This window comes from Rhodamnia argentea, chromosome 6 (genome assembly GCF_020921035.1).
Source record: "Rhodamnia argentea isolate NSW1041297 chromosome 6, ASM2092103v1, whole genome shotgun sequence".
Classification (NCBI taxonomy): Eukaryota; Viridiplantae; Streptophyta; class Magnoliopsida; order Myrtales; family Myrtaceae; genus Rhodamnia; species Rhodamnia argentea.
The window spans coordinates 26,684,338-26,706,638 of NC_063155.1; the positions used below are offsets into that span (position 1 = coordinate 26,684,338).

The following is a 22,301-nucleotide window of genomic DNA, read 5'->3' on the forward strand; positions in this document are numbered from 1 at the left end:
TCTTAATCTTTTGTCTATATAAGCATCATTAAGTCTAGGGTTTACGGGTTAGCTATTTTTGCTTAGAAATTATAGATTACACTTAGTTGCCACGCCGGTGCCTGCTCGAGATCGTCTATTGCCGCCTCTGTCCCGCTGAATCCAGACGTGCTCTGTTCAGCCACACCCCAGTTGATATGGCGGTTTCTGCTCAATCTTGCTCCATAGCCGTTGTTCCCGTGAACCCGCCGTGCTGCCGCCACGTGAAGCTCGCTGTTGTCGCACCGCTGAAGCCTGACGCAACTGCCGACACCGGCTACTCAGTGGCCAAATCTGCTGCTGTTTTGTCCCTAACTGCTGTTCGAGGACTAATTTAATCACTATTCGGCATCGGAATTTGTAATTGACAGAGGCTCGTTTTTATTGTTGTTTGGAGTGTAAGACAACACTATTTTCCAGTGTTTTATTAACTATGTCAGTGCAAATTTCTTGCTCACAGTTCGGGGCTGATTACTACACTATTTTGGCGCAAATTCCTTGTCGCTTGGTGCCAATTAAAGCTCAAGTTTGATGCTGGGATTCTACCCCGTTGAGCACCATCGCGAGCCTCCATCCACAAGATTCCTTGGTTGGCAAGCAACTCGGCAATCTAAGATTGCATCTTCAAAATTTCGATAATATCCTAACGAGGTAACATCTTTATCTCGAGATATTCTGAAAATTATTTGCATGATTTGAATATTGAGTGAATATTTGATGAATATGGATATAAGTTTTGTATAGATTATATTTGCCTAACCGGAAATTCTGAATCGTGAATAAATCTTGTGGATATTGTGCATACCTTTGAATATTTTTCATATTTTTCAGAATATTTGGCATATTTAATTTGAAATCTTCTGAAATCCTGAACATATCTTTTGAATATATCATATCTTCGAAGATTATTTTTGCAAGTATTTTAAAGATGTGATCCTTTGCGGATGGGGCAATCTTGCCCTTTATAATTCAATTTTTTTTTATCTCCCCTAGGTAGTCGGAAATTTCAATTTTTTTTACTATAGTTTCATTTTTTTATTCAAATAATTTTATAATCTACAAATTATCTGTCAAATCCCGTACCCTTGGGATCGGACCGACAATTTCATGAAATTGGATTTTACTATCCGACCTGTAATATTTGGGTATGACTCTAATCCAATACCTAAATTCACCATCCGACCCTATCCCGGTTATGACGTGACTAAAATTTCCATTCCGACCCTAACCTTTGGGTATGAGGTGAAGTTATCGGAAAATGCGGATTATAAGGTGTATTATGCTCAAGATTCATTCGATTCATTTTTCTAAAAATCACAAAAACATCATGTCTTGGTCTCGAATGAATTTTTCGGAATTAAACATCAAGATTGCTTTTAATATAACATTAAACTTTGAGAAATCAATTTTTAATTTATGTTAATTGTCATTAACATTTTGAATCTGGTTCTTTAGACATCTAATAAAACTGAAAATTCCAAAGGGGAAGTCATTCATTTGCATCTCACATAGTTTAGATATTGGCCATTCTTTCACATCATATCATGTCATGTTATGTTCATGTATATCATACCATTTAGGGCATAGATTTATTTTAGCCTAGTTTGCACGTTAGGAACTTTAATTTAAAGTTTAGCCCTCATCTTTAGTGAATGAACTCTAGGCATAGCTATTTGCATCTCATATGATTAGAATGCCTAAATAATTGTTTCGCATTCCATCCGTGTAGCTTTGCATAGGTAATTCACATGTCCATGTCATTTAGATAGGATCGTAGGTTATTCTAATTGTTTCATATGTTCACATGTCATTTAGAATAGAATTCATATCCTTGCACGTCATCTTCATTCATATCTTATATCATGTCATATAGTTTAACTAAATCATATCTCATGTCACTCTACGTTAGATTTCATATTACACGTCATCTAGGGTAGAATTCATATTTATTAGCATCAAAATTTGATTTTTTCAAAGTGATCATGGATGATCATCTTCCTGTCATGTAATTTAGAATACTTTGTCATAACATCATATAGTAGTTTCATCCATGTCATAGTTGCATTGCATTCATGCATATTGCATTCATTTCATCAAGAAAACCCTAAAAATAATTGCACCTTGATCTTCAAGCTAAATCAATTGAATTTGCCAATTCAAGTCTTTCACCATAAAAAAAAAAAAAAAAGGGTATCGAAAGGGAGTCAATTGAAAAGTTAATGTTATTAAGTCCCCGAACCTAAATTTCTGGTTTGTAAAAAATAAGTATTCTCCCAATACTTTATTCAGGTATCTAATCTACCTACCAAAAAAGATTAGTGGCAGCTCCAAATTAAAAAATCTTTTGAAAGATAATCACATGAACCATAATTCATGATTTGATAGGACTGAGGGAGAGTACGAGCTAAGTTAATTAGTCTAATTAATTAATTTGGCAATCCATTAATCTAAAATTGAAATTTTCTTAATTTTAGGTTGTGACTGTGGTTAGAAATAACCGACAGATCCGTCAGATTGTCATGTTATCAGCTTTCTTCCTTCAATTATACCTCCGTATTATATCTTTGTACTCCGACCAAAAATAAAATTAGATCTCTGTATAACTTTCTTGAAGAAACAAGAGAATCTAATCCATATTGATCCCAAAACGCAGGAATTCGCATGAAACTCGTGTAGACTATTGCGACCTAAAAATCGGGTTTTTAGGCTAATGGATTATCAAGTTAGTTAAATTAACCAATCTAATTCAAGCTCTCCCAAGCTCTACCAAAATGCAACTTAAGGTTCAATTGTCATACAAAGATTTTATATTTGGAGTCGCCACTAATCAATTTACGATAGGCTGATTAGACACCTAAATAAAGTATTGAGAGAAATACTTTACTCCTACGAACCGGAGATTAATAAGTTCGGGGATTTGGTTATGCTAATATTTCTATGAACACCCTTTCGGTACCTTTCATTCCAATGAAAATGTTTAAGTTGGCAGCTTGGATTGATTTTAATCTAAAGTCCTAACATGTGGGGTGATCATGCTGGTGCACAAACATTATTTAACATCAAATAATCAAAGCATCAAATAAATTGCAAGATAGGGAAAGAGGGAACGTACTTGGACGCTGCAGCCTAGACCCTAACGCTTATCTCCCAAGCGTAAGACTTAGTCTAATGCAATATTATTATTTTTTTGGATTTTCACTTGTTTAATGAAGACTGCAAATGAATGAAATGCATATGCAGTCTTAAACTAAATGGCATGCAAGGCATTTATTTGGCCCAACTCTAATGACATGCAAAAATGAGGCTAACTAGAATGACAATGCGATTCTAATTAAATGACGTACGAATTGACTAAATTAACCTAGTCTAGATGGCATGTGAAAATGTCATGAATTTAACCTGAGTGACATTCAACATTAGGCTAAATGATTTAAACATGTAAACTAAATTAATGAACCTAGACATGCGAATAATGACATGGCCATACGATGACATGGCAATCTAAATGATGTAGCAAACGACATGGCATACATGCGGATGACATGGCAATTATGTGACATGTGAATGATGTGGCATGCAATTGGTGGCATGGCAAATGACATATAAAACTATATGACATGACGATTATGGTTCTAACCTATATGACGTGCATGTAAAATAAAATGCATTATCTAGATGCATGACATGAAATGTTCTAAATTATATGAATGCATATGCACAAGACATCTTTTGTATTTTTGACTGAATTTCGGGATAATTATTAATGAAATTAAAACTATCCTAAATGAAGATCATCCTAAATATCTAAGAAATAATTTGAATTAAACCCTAAAATTATCTAGGAAATCTTTAATCCTAAGTCTAAATGTTTTAATTTATAATATCCCATCTAAATGAAGATGCAATCTATATCTAATATGCAAATTAGATTTAATGCACCCAATCTATTAGATACGATTTCTAATAAATCATATCTTCCTAAATGAATGCCTATCCTATGAGACAAGATTTTTAGGAAATCTTATATAAGGCAATTGAACTTTTGAGATAAGATTTCTAATAAACCTTATCTTTTTAAATCTTTTTTCTGAATTTTCAAATAAAGAAACAACAAATCAAGTATGCAAATAAAGATATGCATGATTTTGAAAATATTTTCCAATTCAAATTTGATAACAAATTGAATCGAGGAATCAAATCTAGTGGTTGAGATTTGATATCTCGATTCCCGCGCCATCGAGACAAAATCTCAGAATTGAGATTAGTCCGAATTCGCACTTTGTTAGTAGGGAAATAAATCCCTAATTTGAACCGGTTTTCTAATCTAACAAAAAATATGCTGGAAGATATTTTTCGGGTAGGCTCACGGTGGCTGGACAGCCGTCGCGGATCAATGGCCTTAGAGGATAGAAACCTGCACAAAAGGAAAAAAAAAATTACTAGATATTACCAAGGAGCTTGCAAGTGTGGCACGTCTTCATTGAAGGTAGGGATGAGCAAATCGGACCGCCCGAACCGGGAACCACCTGGAATGGACCGGACCGGTGATCCGGTTTCCTGTTCTATATGGGTTTAGTCCGGTTCCCGATTCTTAATGGTAGAACTAGCGGCCGGGTGGTTCAGTTCCTGGGACATAGGACCGGACCGGACTGAACCGATCGAATTTTAAATAAAAAATTCCAGGGGCGATCAGTCAGGGACCTCTCGTCTCGTTTGATTCCTCCGTGTCTTCTATACGAGTACAACTTAAAACCGGGCCCTTCTGATTTGGGTCGCCGTTCTTGGGTAGTCGAGAATTTTACTGTATTTTCAGGGACTTGACTTTGTGGTTTGAGGTTCTCTGCTAGTTTTCTGTCCAGCTAATTTGGCGTTTGTGTCCTCTTTTATAGTCGATTCGTGTGGTGATGCTTTGATGGACGCACTGGGGACAAATCTGGTCTTTGGTTGCTTTACTTCTTGCAGAATCAGATCCGTTTGTGGTTTTGTTGAGATTGGAATTGAACAGCTTCTCAATAAATTAACTACTGTGAAATATTTGTTGATCCTTAAAAAGATTCTTATTTTATATCGTTCTCGATTCTCAAATAAATTTGTCGTGTTATTGGTTCCTTAGAACCAATCGGGAATAGGGCCGGACCGACGGTCCGGTCCGGTTCCCAGTTCCTAGGGTGGCCGGTCCGGTCCCCGGTTCCGGAAAATGGGAACCAGGATCACCGGTCCAGTTCCCGTGGCCCCGGTTCCCGGTTTTTTAGGGGAACCGGACCGGACCGGGAACCGATCACTCCTAATTAAAGGTATTCCTGGGATGCCGACATGGAATGGACAGGAGATGCTAAGAGCTCTGGGACCTCAATCTCCAATCTTTAGCTTGGGTTGTAGACAGGGAGATGAAACTATCGTCGCTTCTCTTCGCACGTCTTCTTCTTCCCTGACGAAGCTTTTTTTTTTCTTTTTCTTTGTGTCGTGTTTGAATTGGCCTTCAAGACAAAACCCACCGCTCCAAGGTCTCCTCCCTTCCTTGTGCTTTTGGCTGCATTCACTTCTTTTCAGAACGAGACCTCTACTGGTGAAGCCCCCTCACGATCTCTATCTCTATCTCTATCTCTATCTCTACCTCTCTAGTTTTTCTAAATCGTGATCTCTCTCTGGCCGAATGGTCAATGAAATGGCCTCCCCATTTCGAAAGCAGGATCTTTCTTATAGGCTTGAGAATCTAAGCTGTTGAGCAAAAGAAATCGTCTGCAAAATATCTCGCGTGATAATCTCCAATCATTTGGCTAGATTGATATCTATATGGATTTAGCCCAACTAATTAGGTAGGAATTATACACTCGAGCTCGTTTGCCACCGATCTAGTTTGAATGCAAGTGCAATGCGAATATCATATACAAAACAAAAAATGATTTAATTATGTTTTATAGGGACTAAAGTTAGTCCCTAATTTTTTTATACAATAAGAAAAAATCTAAAATTAGGTATCAACATAGACGTACATGGATCGGTCCCCAGCTTTCCTTTATATAGTAAGACTACAGAAGCCTCAAATCAACCTTTAGCTCTAGTAGCTAGAAAAACCATGGCTCAAACTCCATCCATCCCAAAGTACTTGCAAGAAGATGACATCCCTCAAGAATGCAGAGACCTCATTCCCTCTCTCCCTCGCGAAGATGGCTGGGTGGGTAGCTCCCTCCACTTGTACCAAGGCTTCTGGATCTCCACAAGCCACCTGAAGGGCGTCCTCGCTTGCCAGAGACACTTCCGAGCCCGAGACACTGACATCCTCCTCATCACCACCCCGAAGTCCGGCTCCACCTGGCTCAAGGCCCTCCTCTTCGCGCTCCTCAACCGGGCCAAGTTCTCGGGCTCCTCAAAACTGCAGCACCCTCTGCTGCGCCAAAACCCTCACGACCTCCTGCCCTTCCTGGAATTCCAACTCTACTTCCTGGAAGATGCTCCCGATCTCGCCTCTCTCCCGTCCCCAAGGCTCTTCGCCACCCACTTGCCTTATCAATCCCTCCCGCAGTCGGTGAGGGACTCCAAGTGCAAGCTGGTGTACCTGTGCAGGAACCCTAAGGACACGTTCATCTCGCTCTGGCACTTCACCAACAAGGCGAGGCCCAAGGACAAGGGCGACAACTGCCTCCAGGAATCGCTCGACAAGTTCTGCCGGGGCGTGAGCTTGTGCGGGCCATACTGGGACCACGTGCTGGGATACCACAGGGTGAGCTCGGAGATCCCCGAGAGGGCTTTGTTCTTGAAGTTCGAGGACATGAAGGAAGATCCGCACCCTCAGTTGAAGAGGCTGGCTGAGTTCATGGGGTGTCCGTTCAGTGAAGAAGAGACGAGACATGGAGCCGTGGAGGAGATACTGAGGCTGTGTAGCTTCGACAATTTGAGCGCCCTGGAGGTGAACAAGAGTGGCAAGTTGGCTTCAGGGGAAGAGACGGAATCCTTCTTCAGGAGAGGCGACGTTGGAGACTGGGTGAATTTCCTGAACGTTGAGATGGCCGACAGGATTGACCAAGTAACGGAAGAGAAGCTGCATGGTTCTGGGTTGAAGTTTTCGTGCGTATAGTGCGCACACTCGTTCAATAATTTCCGTGGGTTATGAGTCAGCCCCTTCGAAATGTTAGGGAAAAAACAGAAAAACAAACGATTCGTTTGTTGGCAGAAGATAAACATTATGGGCTTTTTCTTCTGCCATTCTGTTCAATCCCTTTTTCTCTTCTTGCTGTGTGAAGCTTCTTGGCATGTTGTCTTCTACATGTATTTAATGGGTATTCTACTTCTTATTTTATGTCGTCAGATAGATTCAGTTGCTAGGACAACGGATATGTGCGTCTCGGGTCCAAAAGAAGACATCTCAATTTGGTTTTGTTTCCCAGCTCTAAAAAGAAAATAGCTAATGATCAAGATTCAAGAAGATCAGACAATTGACACACACAGACTGAAGGTCTGGCTATTTTCTCGGTCAAGCAATCGTCCAATTGATGACACCCCGGCTGTGTCTACGGTTCCATGTTCACGTGAATCTATTTTGTCTCAATCATCAAATCATAGGAAATTTTGAAAGAATTTTGACAAGTTTTTAAATTGTTTTTGACAAGTGAAATAAAGCCTTTTTTTTTTTTTTTGTCAAAGAAATAAAGACTTGAAGTGCCCTGAAATAGACATTGTTTCAAATAAGGGCCGAGAGTAACTTCATTTTTTCAAATAGAGACACGAAGTGAATATTATTTTAAATAAGGACCTAAAGTTATCATATAATCTAAAAAAAAAGGTTTGACCACACGGGCTGATCAAGGGTATTTTCGTACTTTTTTTCTTTTTCTTTTTCTAATTAAAAAATCAAAGTTAAAAAAAAAACAACAATAACAACAACAAGCAGCGTGAGGGCAGCCCTCCCACCTATGGCCACCGGCGACTCCACCGACCGCAGCCAAAGGCCTGCTAGCCCTTTCCAGAAACAAGAGAGGGTTGCAACCCTCTCCCAAGTTTGGGCGAGGGTGCTGGCCTCGCCTAGGTCCGGGCGTGGATTGTCGGCCCTCTCCCGTTCCTAGCGAGGGCCCGCCGGCCCTCACTCCGATTGGCAAGGTTGCCGGCCCTCGCCGAGGCATCGATGGGGTGTCGACCACGGGCGAGAGGGCTGTATTTCTTTTTCTTTTTTTACTTGTAACTTTTAATTTAATTTAACTAAAAAATAAGTTAAAACTATCTTTTGAGGGATAATGCCCTTGAACGACCAAAATATTTAGTCGGCCGGCAGGCCGCCGAGATGAGGCCCTTACTTGAAACTGTCATGGTCACCTCATGTCCTTATTTGAAATAAAATCCACTTCGAACCCTTATTTAAGAAAATAAAGATACTTCATACTCTTATTTGAAAATTTTTCCACCAAATCATGTAATTTTTTAGTATTTTAAATATTTTTCTAAAATAAAAGGGATTGAAAAATCACGTGTCAATAGAGTAGAATCGGAAAATATGATTCTAATCAGAATTACTTTTTTGAATCAGAATCATTGTCGGACAGGCCCCAAGTGTCCGTGATGATACCTTCAAATAGACAAGAAGATCCCGTGAATTTTTTGTTAAAATGGATTTCTTGCATTTTTTTGTGGTTTTCAGATGATGCAAAAACCTAGAAATAATGACTAGTGACCAAACGCCAATATTCTTGAAAATTTGAAGTACGAAGAAGTCTTCGCTGTTCATAAATCTCGAGATGTGAACCTCTTCGCCCTCCCAACCGGGCCATGTACTCAGGCTCCGGTTTGCAACTGCAGCACCCTCTGCTGAGCCAAAACACTCACGACCTCGTGCCTTATCTGGAATCACAGCTCTACCTCGAGCAGGACCTTCCCGACCTTGCCTCCCTCCCGCCCCCAAGGCTCTTCGCCACCCACTTGCCTTATCAGTTGCTCCCGCAGTCGGTGAGGGACTCCAAGTGCAAGCTAGTGTACTTGTACAAGAACCCCAAGGACACCTTCGTCTCGTTCTGGCACTCCGCCAACAAGCTGAGGCCTAGGGACAAGGGCGAGATCTCGCTGCAGGAGTCGTTCGACAAGCTCTGCCGCAATGTGAGCTTATACGGGCCTTACTGGGATCACATACTGGCGTACCATAGAGAAAAGGATACTTTTGATGTCAAAAGTTGTATACAGAGATCACTTTAGTACAAAAAGTTTCAATCGAATCACCGTAGTGCTAATCAAAGACAAAAGGATCACTTTGATGCCTTCGGCGATAATTTCCAACGAAAATAAATACGTCACTTTTTCAATCAAAATTTTAATGTAAAATGAAATTTAAAAAAAAAAAAAAGGAAGTCCACGTGGACTTCTACACTTTAAAATAAATTAAAATAAATCAAATTTAAAATTCAAAAATCAGCTAAAACCTAAATTTCTTTAAAGCACAAAATTTATTCAAAATAAATTAAAAATAACCTTTCAAAAGCTCAAAATTAAAAAAATATAACAAATTGGTGGAGGCGGTGGACCGGGCGGCAAGGGCTATCACAAGCCGTCGCCACCGCCGCCTCACCATTGCCGGCCTTTGCCGGCGATCGTGTGCGACAATGACGAGGGTTTGCACAGCCCTCTCCTCCCGGTTCTGCAAACTTTTTTTTTTTTAGCTTTTTTTGTAAATTTTAAGCCAATTTTTCAATTTTATTTTAAATAGATTTGTATTTTAATTTTTTTTTTGAATTATTTTATTTTTTGTAAACTAATTAATTTTGTATTTTTATTTTTAATATTTTTTTCAATTTTTACCATTTTTTATTGCTGAACGGACCTCGTCGCAGCCACGCCAGCTTCGCTTATTAATAAAATAAGGCCACGTTAGAATCCGGCGAACCAAATCGGACTTGGCACTAAAATGATCGTTTTTTTAAAAACTCGCCATTAAAGTGAATCGATTGAAACTTTTGGCATCAAAGCGATATCCGTACACAACTTTTGGCACTAAAAGTGTCCTTTCGCCGGGTACCAGAAGGCCATCTCGGAGACACCCGAGAAGGTGTTGTTCCTGAAGTATGAGGACATGAAGGAGGACCCGAGCGCAAACCTGAGAAGGATGGCCGGTTCTTGGAGTGTCCGTTCGGGGAAGAAGAGCTGAGAGACGGGACGGCGGACGGAATACTGAGGCTCTGTAGTCTTGACCATATGAGCGGGTTGGAGGTGAACAAGAGCGGCAAGTTGGCTACGGGGCACGAGAACAAGGCGTTCTTCAGGAAAGGCGAGGTTGGAGATTGGGTAAATTACTTGAGTTTTGACATGGCCGAGAGGATTGACCGGGTCGTGGTGGAGAAGCTGCAGGGTTCTGGGTTGACGCTTTAGGTGTCCATGCGTGTAACTTTGTGTGCTCGATAGTAAAAAATAAATAAATAAAAAAATTGATGAATATATGCATGGTTAGGGAGGTCAATGCCCAGTTGGCTCCTGAAAGAGTCGCTCTCATGGTATTAGGCGAAAGATTTTGGTGTCATTTGCCAATTATGGTTCTTATCCTGTTATCTCGTGTCGTGTTGTACTTTCCTGATCGCGACTCTTATCAACTTCGTTTGGATTTCAATTATAAGGTGATCGTCACATCCTCCCAAACGACATATAAATTTCTACAGCATATCAAGGAAACCCATCAAACAAGTCGGTCGAATCAGATTTGTGTCGAGTCATGCCCCATTTAACCCATTGACTACAATACAAATTCAGTGACTCATGCCCGATCCAACACATGCACAATCATACTCGACCCAATCTATATTTCTAAAACACTTTCATATTTAATCAAATCTAGGAAAACCTATGTTCCAAGTGAATGACAATAAAATTCAATGTTTAGCTGAAATATGAAAATGACATACAAAATATTTTCATCATTTCGTATGAAAAATCTCATTTGATTCTTTTGAAGGAAATTATCAAAAAAAATTTGAATTTTTTATTTTTTTTTTCCTTTTTCTTTTTCTTTTACCTTCTTCCTTTGTCGATAGCCAGCCATGGCGACAGTCGCCGACCAACCATCGGCGAGAGATGAGGACTCCCAAGGCCGGCAAGCCTCGAGCTTGCTAAAGGTCGATGGCTCGGTGAGGTCAAGCTCTCCGCAACTCGAGAGGCCTCGAGTTCGCCAAATATGAGAACTCACTTTTCGCCGATTCATGAAACCTCAAGCTCACCGCGACCCACGAAGCCTTGAGTTTATCACCTCCTCCTCGAGTTCGCCACGATCGGACTACCTTTGGCAAGGCTCGAGCTCGCTGGTCTTGGGCGAGCTCGTCCCTTGCCTATGGCGGGTCGTTGGCGACCTGCCAAAGAAGAAGGAAATAGAAAAAGAAAGAAAAGAAAAATCTAAAAAATAAAAATAAAAAAGAAATGTGAAGGAGTGCAAGGAGGAAAGATGAGAGGAAATGATTTTCTCTACTTTCAAAATTGTTTTTTCTATTGGTGAAATATGTTATCCTTAACTAATTTATTTTTTGTGAACCAAACGCCGAAAATTTTGAAGTTTTTTTTTTTTTTCTTGAAAGTTTGTTTTCCGTAAAAACAAAGGTAACCCTTGTTAGCCAGAAAGCTTAAAATAATCCAATTGATCCAACTATTTGGCCGACAGTCACCAGCCAACTAACATAATTATGCATATATTCTCATGTCGTGTTGTACTTACAAGATGGCGACTCTTATCAACTTCGTTTGGGTTTAAATTCATTAGCCAATTGTCCCCTCCTCCCAAATAAAATATGAATCTCTACTGCACAACAAGTTATCGCATCTTTAGTTGTGAATTCAAACTCTTTTCCCAATAAATTCCATGGAAAGCGGGGCCGTGTCACTTTATTTAACATGAATTGCAATTACATTTGCGTATTTAATGGACGAAAATGTAATTACAAAAGATGAAAATGGAATCCTCAAATCTAAACGATGATTTCATCATCCATAAATTGTAAGAATTGAAACCTTTAAATCTTCTTCCTCTGTATATGCTGAGGTTTTGTTTAATAGCACAGATAGAATGAGTGCTGGTTCTTCTAGTTTAGAATGAACGATTGTTTTTGTATCAAGCTACGTGTTATTTTATACGAAAGATGCACATCAATACAATGCACGCAAATTGCGTATGTCATGTGTTTTAGCAGAACAATCATTTGATGTCATATTCTCTTAGATGTTAGGTTATGTTATTCTATTTATCTCTTCCTTCGCATTATATGTTGCTTGGGAATTTTCCATTCATTGAAACTGTTATTGAAGTTTTAATGAAACCCACGTTATTTAGGTGGAAAGGTAAGCCAACTCTTCACCAACATGATGCTTGTTAAGGGTGTATTTGTTTGAGCGAAAGTGTTTTTTCGGAAATTGGTTTTGTGAACTTCTGCCCGTTTGGTTCGTCGAACATGACTTAATCAATAGAAAACACTTCAACAAAAAAAATTCATGCATAAAATTAGAAAAGTGGATTCCTAACATTATTTGGAATTTCTTATCTCAAATTTTTCAATATTTTGTTTGATATTTTGTATTTTATTTCTTTATTTCTTTTTTGTTCTTCTTGTTCTTTTTTTCTTTTTCTTCTTCCTTCTCTGGTCGTCGGCCGTTGCCGAGGCTCAGCAACCGGTGGAGGAAGAAAAAAAAGAATAAATATATAATAAATATTATAAACAAAATATAAAAAAATTCTAGCCTAGGATAAATCGGTGAGATGGAAATGATTTTTTAAATGAGATCCAAACACCAAAAAACGTTTTCGATCAATATCACCAAATAACCGAAAACAAACATTCACTGAAAAATGATGGATAAATCATTTTTCTTCCTTATGGAGCTTTTCCCCAAACAAACGTGCCCTAAAGATCGATGTACAAATTCTATTTTTGTTACTGCTAGCAATCACCATCGAGATCCCACCTATCTAGATCTCGTCGTCGACAACAAGCCTCGTCAAGAGCGAGGAGGCGAGGCTTGTGCGTGGGGGGAGGGATGTAGGCCGGGGCCAGGGACATTTAATTGTAAGGTCTGGCTCGTCTCGGTTGGGCCCTGACCAAGGCACGCACAACTCAAGAAAAGGTGTACATACTATTCTTTTATTTTCTGAGATAATAATATAAATAGTTCCTAAATTTCATCCAAACGTTAACTCAAACTTGTACATATGCAACACTCACTTCAGTGCCAACTCCAATTTGAGCTGACGTGACTCACCGGAGTTGGCACTGAAAATGAGCGTTTTTCAAAAATTTTGACATTGAAGCAATCGTTTTGAAAGTTTTGACACTGAAATGATCGTTTTTTTAAAAAAAAAATTGATATTTAAGTTATCATTTTGAAATTTTTTTATAAAAATGAGTACCGTACACAAGTTTTGACACTTATAGTATACTTACGACAAAAAATATGACATTTGCATTGTGAAAAACAATGTTAAAAGATGTCGACACCAAAGATAGTTTGCATGAGAATAGACACGTGAATGGCACATGCTCTTCAAAATTTTCGACCAAAGAAAAGGCTCTTAGAAAAGAAGAGGAAATAAAAAAGGAGGCGCTTCTTATGTATATATACAAGAATTTCATCAAAAATAAGAAAACCTCTTTTCAGGAACCAATCTAAAAAACCACCAAAACTAGGAAACATCTTTGAAATAGGAAAGTGTCATACGGACTTAAATTCGAGACTTATTTGCATCAATCTCCACGTTGGCTCGATGTCTAGTCAAGTTAGAATTACTTCTTTGAAAATCCGAATTTCACTGTTACTCTCGCACAGAGATCTTCCAAATCCAATTCGCGAACTTCGCCATTACTGTGGACTTCACCGATACACTAACCCTATCTATGGCCACAAGCGACCGTGCGAGATCGCCAGCCAATCATCGTCGACCATATGCGAGGGCCAACGATCCTCACCTGGTTTGGGGAAAGGCATCGCGGCCCTCGCCTAGATCCAAGCAAGGGCCAACACCCTCGCCCCCGCCGACCACAGTTGTCAAAATAATAATAATAATAATAATAATAATAAATTATATAGCAAAGTAGAATAAATTTGAAAATATACTAAAATATTAGTAAATTTATTCACGTCAGATATGGTCATACCACGTAGGTTGGCTGGCATCTACATCGGCGATTTCCAGCCAAAAGTGACTAGATGGACTCAATTGGCAAAATGTGCAAAGCTTTAGAAGTCAATTAGCACAATTAAAAGATGTAGAATTGAATTGGCGAAAAGTGCATTATATTAAAATTTTTTGGACAATTTTTCTGTCTTAAAAATCTGAGTAAAGAAGTTGTGCGTATGGATTAAGCGCACAAAATGGATTTGAAATTTTACCCATCTGAAATAGTCTCTCTCTCTCTCCCCTAAGAAATAATTTGCAAGTATCCATCCTGTGGTGCAATTAAGGGAATGGTAGTGAGATAAGCGCTTCCAATATGCTTTTTGCCTAGTCATTTAAATCATTTCTGAAGCTGAGAAATTTACTTTTCTTCCGAGGCTGGCTCATCCCGATGTCCATAGTCTATGTTTTATACTTCATTCACTCCAAATTTTGCGGACAAAAGATGGATACGTTCATCTCGATGCGGCAGTTTGCCAATAAGATGAGCGTGGAGAAGGAGGAGAGCGCTCCCCATGCATGGATAAAACTTCCAAGAAGTTCTGCGACGGCGTTACGTTACGCGGGCACTACTGAGACCACATCGTCGGAGAACTACAAGGCGAGCCGGGAGGTGCCCGAGAAGGTGTTGTTCTTGAGGGGTGAGGACATGTAGTAGAGGGTTTTGTGAGGCAGGGAAGAGATGGGGGTCAGTTTTTGGGTAGCGCATCACCCGATGACGGCGGCGGCGGGATGGCGGACGAGGCTGCTGAGACGACGCAGTCTCGGGAGTTGGAGGAAGTTAAAAGGCGAATCGGAACCTGGTGAAGAACGAGGCCCTGTTCCGAAGAGGCGAGGCCGGAGACTGGGACGAACTGTGTGAGCAACGAGATGGCCCGGAGGCTTTGATCAGAGATTCGGATGTGCTTTCCTTTTTGTCTCTTTTCTTTTCTTTCTCGTCTTTCCTTTTTCCGTTTTTCGACATTTTCACCTAAATGTTCTTATTTGCTAGATCACCCAACTACACAGCACGAGGTGGTGGAGTTGGGTTTTTCTACATTAGCGACGACAGAGTAGTGGAAATGAAATCTCGATACTAAAGTTCTGTACGTAATTGAATTTCACGTTCCTTTAAGGAATCTAATTTCACAAGTGATACATTTAGGCCATGTTTGATGGATTTTTAATTAGGATATGATGAGATATGATGGGATATGAAATCTATGAATTTTGTCCATTGTTTGGTATGAAAAGCATACCAGTGTAAATTAGGACTGTCAATATGGGTCAAAGACCCATATTTTAACCTACATTTATGAAAGTGAGTCAAATACGAGTCACATTAGAACTAAGATATAGGTTATGTTTGAGTTTAAAAGAAAAAAGAAGCCCAAACAATATGGGTTTAAAATGAACTTGAAAATGCACAAATAAAAATGGTAAGAATCTTTTACGATTCACTGTTAAATAAATCACAAATGCACAAATGGAGATAACTTCAGTCTAATCAATCCATGATTATTGCACAACCTAAATCTTAAATAGCAAAGGAGCTCGTCACAGCATTCTAGAGCCATAAGCTCGATTGTGACAAGAAATGTACAAGCTAGATCAGCCAACAAATGTCGAATATAACAAGAAAGAAAACATGATCATTCACATTCTCAATTTCCAAAAATACATAGCGTTTATTATTATTTTCCTCTCTTTTCTTATTTCTTTTCTCTTATTATTTCTTTTATTCCCTTTCACCGTCCAATAAATATTCATGCTAAATATATATTATAGAATAGAAGGAATTCAATTGTATAAATAGAAGGGCAAAATCCACTAAAAGCCCAAACTATCTCCTACAACACCAAAAATCTCAAATTTTTACCTACGTTACATATTTACCCTTTATCAAAATTTCATCAATGGGAACCATTAAAAATCTGTGCATATAGATGCCGAAAAGCAAAATAAAAATGACGTTGTTTTTGCTGAAAAATCATCCGACAAAACCTTGACAGATGAGAGTAAATGCATTGCATATGTACAAGTTTGAGATTTTTTATGTCACAACAAAATAACTTAGGGTAACCGTGTGTAAAAGTAGACATAGTTTGGATTTTTTCATGTCACAAAAAAAAATTAGGATAAATGTGTCTCAATGGACATAATTTGGATTTTTTTATGTCATAAAAAAGTTTAAAAAAATGTGTCACAATATGCATAGTTTGAAGTTTTTGTGGCTTTTTCCATAAATTAAAAATATAAACAAAATTTGTTTCTACATTTTGTTAGTTTTAAATTTTTAATATTGTTATTCAAGTGTTATATTTATTGAATTACCTTTTTGATTTTAAATTTAATAAGTTTGTTATTCGAGAAAAATAGTTTTTATAGTATGGATATTTTATCCATCTTTATCCCACTTTCCTCATAAGATACTTTTATCCGGGCTATACCCCTCTTACGTCCAACTTTAACCTGCGTTGAGTAGGAACCAAATACATGATAGGATAAACTCCATCATATCTTATTTTTCATCCTAATTATCGATCGTAGTCCTACATTTAGATTTTTTTTGGCCAAAGCAAAACTTTTCTTTCCCCTATGATAGTTCTTATCCTACTTTATAGTAACCCGATTCCACGTGGAACCAAACGAGACGTTTCACTTTAGTTAATTAGTATATGAGTTAAATTGTTTACTGGAAATAGTTGTCCAGGGAAAATCATAATTTAGGTGTTATTATAAGATCCATTAATCGATTCTTTGAGGTTAAAACTAATTTGGTAATTCATTTTGCTTTGGATAATCATCGATGTACATATCCATTTCTATCTATACAAGATTAAACAAACCAAAAACAATCTTCAAACTCATACTCCTGTAAAAAAAAAATTATTTTTTTTGATACAGCCTAGATCCGCATGAACGAATCCTAGCGATCAATTACAAAATAATCGAAAAATGGTAATTAACAAATGAAATATTAAGCAATATTTCATTTTTCAATTTCTTCGCCGTTTTACAACAATTTAAACTTTTATTCAAAGCTAAATGTTAATCATACTTTTGTTTCCTTCATAGTTTTTCTTGTTCCCTCCTCTCTCTTTTTTTTTTTTTAATTTCTTCCAAAGCGTATGTATATTTGTGTAATTCTGTTTATGAAAAGGAGAATAGATCAACATCTGTAGGCAAAACGAGGGACACATAGTAAAACTATTTTAATAAAAGTCGATACATTAATCAATAAATTACAGAAAATCAATTTTTGATACGTCTAATGTTTCCCAAAATTGTGTAATCAAAGTGAAAGTAGAGACGGTGGGCAATGGTAGGGGTGTCAAAAAAGCCCGTGCTAGATGGTCCGGCCCAATTCGACCCGATCCAACCCGAAAATTCACTTAATTTTCAAGCCGGGTTTAGTACCCGGGCCAGCCCGCCGCCTGACTTTTTTTAACACCAATGTTTTCTTTTTAATTTCATTTATTTTTATTTTTGTATATTCTTTCGTTTGATGGGTTTGTTAATTAATTTTGATTTTAAAAAAAGAAGGAAAAAAAAAGAATCAGACCAAAGTCCGGCCCGACCCGATCCGGTCCGGGTTGGGCCGGGTCGAGTTCGGTACTGTTCTGTTTCGGGCCGGTTCGGGCCGGGCCGAGACCCAGCCCGTCGCAATGGCTAATAGAGTAGCTTTAACATCGGCGATAGACGAGTTCGAACCTTCCTTTGCCACCACCTCCCAAGTGGCGGCTCAAGAAAGGAAGGAGAAGCCAAAGCTGCGGCCGCCAACTGGAAATGAAGCTGCCCACAACGTTTGGCGGATCACTTGCTTGACGAAATTTCCATGCTTTACCGATTTTGAGTTGCGCTTGTGGAGATCGATTTCGTAGAGCACAGCGCAGGCGATAAAGGAGGAAGAAGAAAGAAGAAGGGAAGAGCGACAAATGGTGATTCTGTTGGTGGCCACAACCACCGACCCTGCGTCCATCAATCCCGCCAATGCCCTCTTGGCCATGCCCGGTTGGACCCCTGGTCCCTCCCTTCAGGTCATCCACGCCTCAATCGAGTCATCAAAATCAGTTTTTTTTTAAGCTTCTCTTCTACGACTTGGATTGTCTTGAACAGTGTTTGATTTGAGTGGGCTTTTTTTTTTTTGGCGATGTTCTGGTTTTCTGTAATTTGGGGTTTGAAGGGTATGAAAAGTTTCGCCAATCAACAAGTGAGGCTGCTGCAACAGGACAAAGGCATCGTGAAAGAAGATCATCTCGACGTGCGTTGGGAAGAAGCCACCGGCGAGGTGGTGGACGAGCTAATCTTCTTCAGTAAGCACACTGCCGTCTCCAATCGCCCGGCTCTGACTGTCCACCCAATTGGTAATTTTGTACTTCTTTTCGTTATCGAGTATCGCAGTTGGGGGACGTTAAATTTTGAGGAGAGAGTGGTTTGTGATTTTCACTTCTCTTGGCGAGCGTGCGTGTGTTGTTGTCGTTGTAGGTGTACCTCATCTGCGTGAAGGCGAAGTTCCGCCGCAAGGAGGGAAGCCGGGGTGGGCTGCGCCGCCGAATCCGAGAATAGGGCCGTGGCTGAGATTGTTGAAGAAGATTGCTCAGTCCTATAATTTGGTTCCAGAGTTTGAGGTACATTCTTGTTTCTGGTGGTCCTTTTATGATGTCTTGTTCATCCATATGTTGGGTCTATTTTGCGGCATGTGGTTGCATTGTAAGAGATGATTCTGGATATGGCTATTGATGATTTTTTGTTTCATGGATTATGAGTAGATTACCTTGGAGGGCACTCATCATGGACCGGAGACCAACAAGCCGGCAATGTTTGTGGAGATTGGTATGTATAACTCTCTTTTCATTTCATTCTCCAATTGTATTGTTCAAACTAGATCAGTGTTGTCCCTGTTGCTGATTTTCTTTAGTGTTATTTCAATCCATATTGGACTCCTATGGGAATGATTTGATTGAGTTCCTCGAATGTCGAAAGACCAGCATTTTACTCATGTTCCAATTTCCACATGATGGACACTGGTTACATCCTGTTAACTAAAGATGGTTGCGCTTTCACTGTCTACACTTTTCGTCTATTTTCCTTGGTCATCCATCAATTAATGACTTGCCATCATGTGTAAAACCTTCTCTTTCAAAGTGATGGACATTTAAGTAGAATGAAGTCTTTTGGACCATCCCATTCCATAATATCTTTGGTTCAATAGTAGGAAAGTATATACCGTGCAAAAGCATGCCGTTCATATGGCTGCTATATCATTGCAAAGTTGCCCCTCCCCTAATAGATGATCTGATTGTGTTTCCTGTAGTCTACCTTCTGCAAACTGTCCTATTCCATGTGACAACACTATCAAATTGATTTCCACTTCATATCAAGCAACCAAGCTTTCAGCGAGTAGTTCCTTCCTTTATGGGGTACAAATAGTTGTAATTAGTTGACAGTATGTGTATTCTTTCTGCTTTCCTTTGACTAATTCTTCATGTAGATTGCTGTGCAAATGCTCATTTTATGGTTAACTTTAACTTGGAATGTGGACTTTGTAGTCTGTGTGCTGCACTCTTTTTGTTGCCTATCAATGATGCCCTTAGCTGTGAGAAATAGATATGATCCGCAGTGTTGTTTTTGTGCTTGATTTAGGGAGTACCGAAGAATACTGGATGAGGCTGGATGCTGCTAAAGTCATTGCTCAAGTTGAGTTCACAGCTTTTTTATATAGAGTACTATTGAGTGGCATGTCCCTTCTTTTAATTTGACTCTTGTAGGGATTGGTTTGCACATTCCGGTATGTCATTTGCAGTTGTCATGGTGGATATGGGGCAATAGTGGTTTGACTGTATGCAAGATGGATTTTTTTTCTTTTCTAGTGTAAATCACCACGACAAGTGCCTTCATCATACTAACGTTATACTAACTGATATGTTGTTTGTGGATCTTTGTGAACAAATCCTACGACAACCCCTCCTTTCATAACTCTCGCACAAAATTAGTTCTTCTTCATGTGGTGAAATTCTGTATTGGTCCAATAACACTGGAAGAACAATCAGTACATAATTTCAAACTCTAGGAAGAATAAGTGTACACTGGGGTATCAGGGTGTGTTATTATTAATTCCTTTTGTAGTTGTGTAAAAGGACCAAGCTTCTTGCTTCTGAATATCAGAGAAAAAAATTATCTCTGGCTCCTGAGTACATGGAACTTTAATTTACTGAAAAGAAAATTCTTTTCACAGGATAATTTTCCTGTTAAACTTCAAGGTCACCTTTTTCAAATGTTTGAAAAGGACATGTAATTTGATACCATGTGACGAGACGGCAGTCCAGAATCTGATCGTCTTTTAAGATTTTTTTAATTCCTTAGTCTGACATATCACTTGTTCAAATGAAGTTAGCTTGGGAAGGTCTTGGGCTTGGAGGAGAACCTGCAGTTGGGAACTGGAGCAGGTATACACTCATACTTTAACTGATGTTACAAGAAATTAGCCTTTCTTTACCAATAGTATTTCAAAGCTGTTTCTGTGGTTTTGTGACTGAATTCAGTACTTTGTAGATGTGTTTTTTTTCCATCGAAAGGCTATTTGGGAAGCAGTATAACTTCTGTGTTTCACTTCTGTCGTCGATGTGAAATGCTGAGTTCAAGAAACTGAGAGAGCACAAGTGCTCGTGACTATAAATCATTGCTTGCTCAGGACCATGGAATAATACATTTGCCTCTGATACTGTCTCAGGGATGTTGCCAAGAAAAAAGTCTTGCTTGGGATAGGTGGTGGACATTACGCGCCTCGGCACCTGGACATTGTCCAGTAAGACGTCTTTTAATTTTTTCTGTCCTCCTTAATGCTACTATCTAACATCTTTTCGTGGGTTTGATATCTATAAATTTGCTACCTGTTCGGATTAGATTTGTAGACAGAAAAAAGATAACAATATTTTCAAGTTACAACATCCCAAGTTTATTAGGTGCTCTCGAGGTGTTTGAAGTTTACATAGCATTTTCACGATAATTTCAGGAAAGATGATGTGTGGGTAGGGCATCTGCTTTCTGGATATTGCTTACCCATGGAAGATCCTAGCCAGTCAAAAGCAGAAGCTAATACGGCAGTTATCGGGGGGACCTGGAGGCAAGCGATTGAAGTGGCATTCAAGACTACGAAGTCGGCTTTCCCCGGTGGCGACATTATGGCGCATCTTGATCATAAGTAAGTCATCCAAACAGACAGCGTATTTTTCAGCTTCCTGATGGGCGCAGATTAAGCAATATAACTTGGGGGGCACAGAGCATCAGGCAATTTTTTAAAAGCATTTGGACCTAATAGGCTTAGTTCTAGCAAAGTGCTGGTAACATTCAAGCTATGAATTGACCATTGCTTATAATGTCGTCTACAGGAGTTTCAAGAGCTGGCAGAAGAATGCGATCACGGCATTCTTAGCTGACCAGAACATCAAAATTGGCAAGCCAAATGACTTCTTGTAAGTTGAAATTTTGAATTTCTATCTTGTTGTCTTGGTGGACGTCCATGCCTTATTAAGCCTCTTGACTCTTGAGGACTCGGTATAATGCTCCGAGTTCTAGAAGATAGAATTCAAGGGATGAAAAAAAGGACTCGCTCACGATTTTCATGGGCCATCGAAATGGATCAACTGTGTCGATAGCATATGAATAACCGGTATGTGGAAGTAACGAAGGCATCGCGCTGTTGCCGCCAATTTTGCGCGATTTTTGCTCGTTTTCCATAAGAAAGAATTCTGGAAGCTCTGATGTTACTTTAGTTTTATGAATTTGTGTTCTGTTCTGTTCTGTTCTGTCTTGCCCTGTCCTAACTAAACTATGAACTCTTAGCTAAGCAAATTCTCATGAACGACGAGACGGACTGATGAGGCGAAACAGATGTCCGAAGACCGGAATGAGAAGCCAAAGTTGACCACGGCAAACGTGCTAAGTGTCGGCCCGAATCATGCCAGCCCAAAATTCCGTATTGGCAGCTTTTAATCATTATAAAAATAAAATGTGCAAAAAATAAAATAAAATAAAGATATTGCAGGTCGTGTGAGATGATGCATAATTCATGGAGTATTCGTCACATCACAATTTGTCCACGGTCAAACATACCCGAATTAGATGCTGGCTGGACACCACGTCTGCTTTTTGCATCGTTGTTTGTCCGATCAATCTTAAATTT

The 22,301-nt window shown here is 39.1% G+C and overlaps 3 protein-coding genes across 3 annotated transcripts; all 3 read left to right on the forward strand.

Moving 5' to 3' along the window:
* Positions 1-6,080: 6,080 nt before the first annotated feature.
* Positions 6,081-7,182, forward strand: LOC115756195 (cytosolic sulfotransferase 12-like). The gene has a single exon (XM_030695893.2). The coding sequence runs from the start codon at positions 6,095-6,097 to the stop codon at positions 7,091-7,093; it is 999 nt and encodes a 332-aa protein (XP_030551753.1). The 5' UTR covers positions 6,081-6,094; the 3' UTR covers positions 7,094-7,182.
* A 1,575-nt stretch (positions 7,183-8,757) lies between these two features.
* LOC115727008 (cytosolic sulfotransferase 5-like) lies at positions 8,758-9,195 on the forward strand. Its single transcript, XM_030657117.2, has one exon. It carries the CDS (start codon positions 8,776-8,778, stop codon positions 9,193-9,195), a length of 420 nt encoding a protein of 139 aa, XP_030512977.2. The 5' UTR covers positions 8,758-8,775.
* Positions 9,196-17,808: 8,613 nt separating this feature from the next.
* LOC115726999 (D-aminoacyl-tRNA deacylase) lies at positions 17,809-21,705 on the forward strand. Its single transcript, XM_030657105.2, has 9 exons — positions 17,809-18,156; positions 18,303-18,483; positions 18,605-18,747; positions 18,889-18,952; positions 19,763-19,815; positions 20,510-20,565; positions 20,850-20,924; positions 21,132-21,320; positions 21,508-21,705. Exons 1-9 carry the CDS (start codon positions 18,055-18,057, stop codon positions 21,593-21,595), a joined length of 951 nt encoding a protein of 316 aa, XP_030512965.1. The 5' UTR covers positions 17,809-18,054; the 3' UTR covers positions 21,596-21,705.
* Positions 21,706-22,301: the final 596 nt, after the last annotated feature.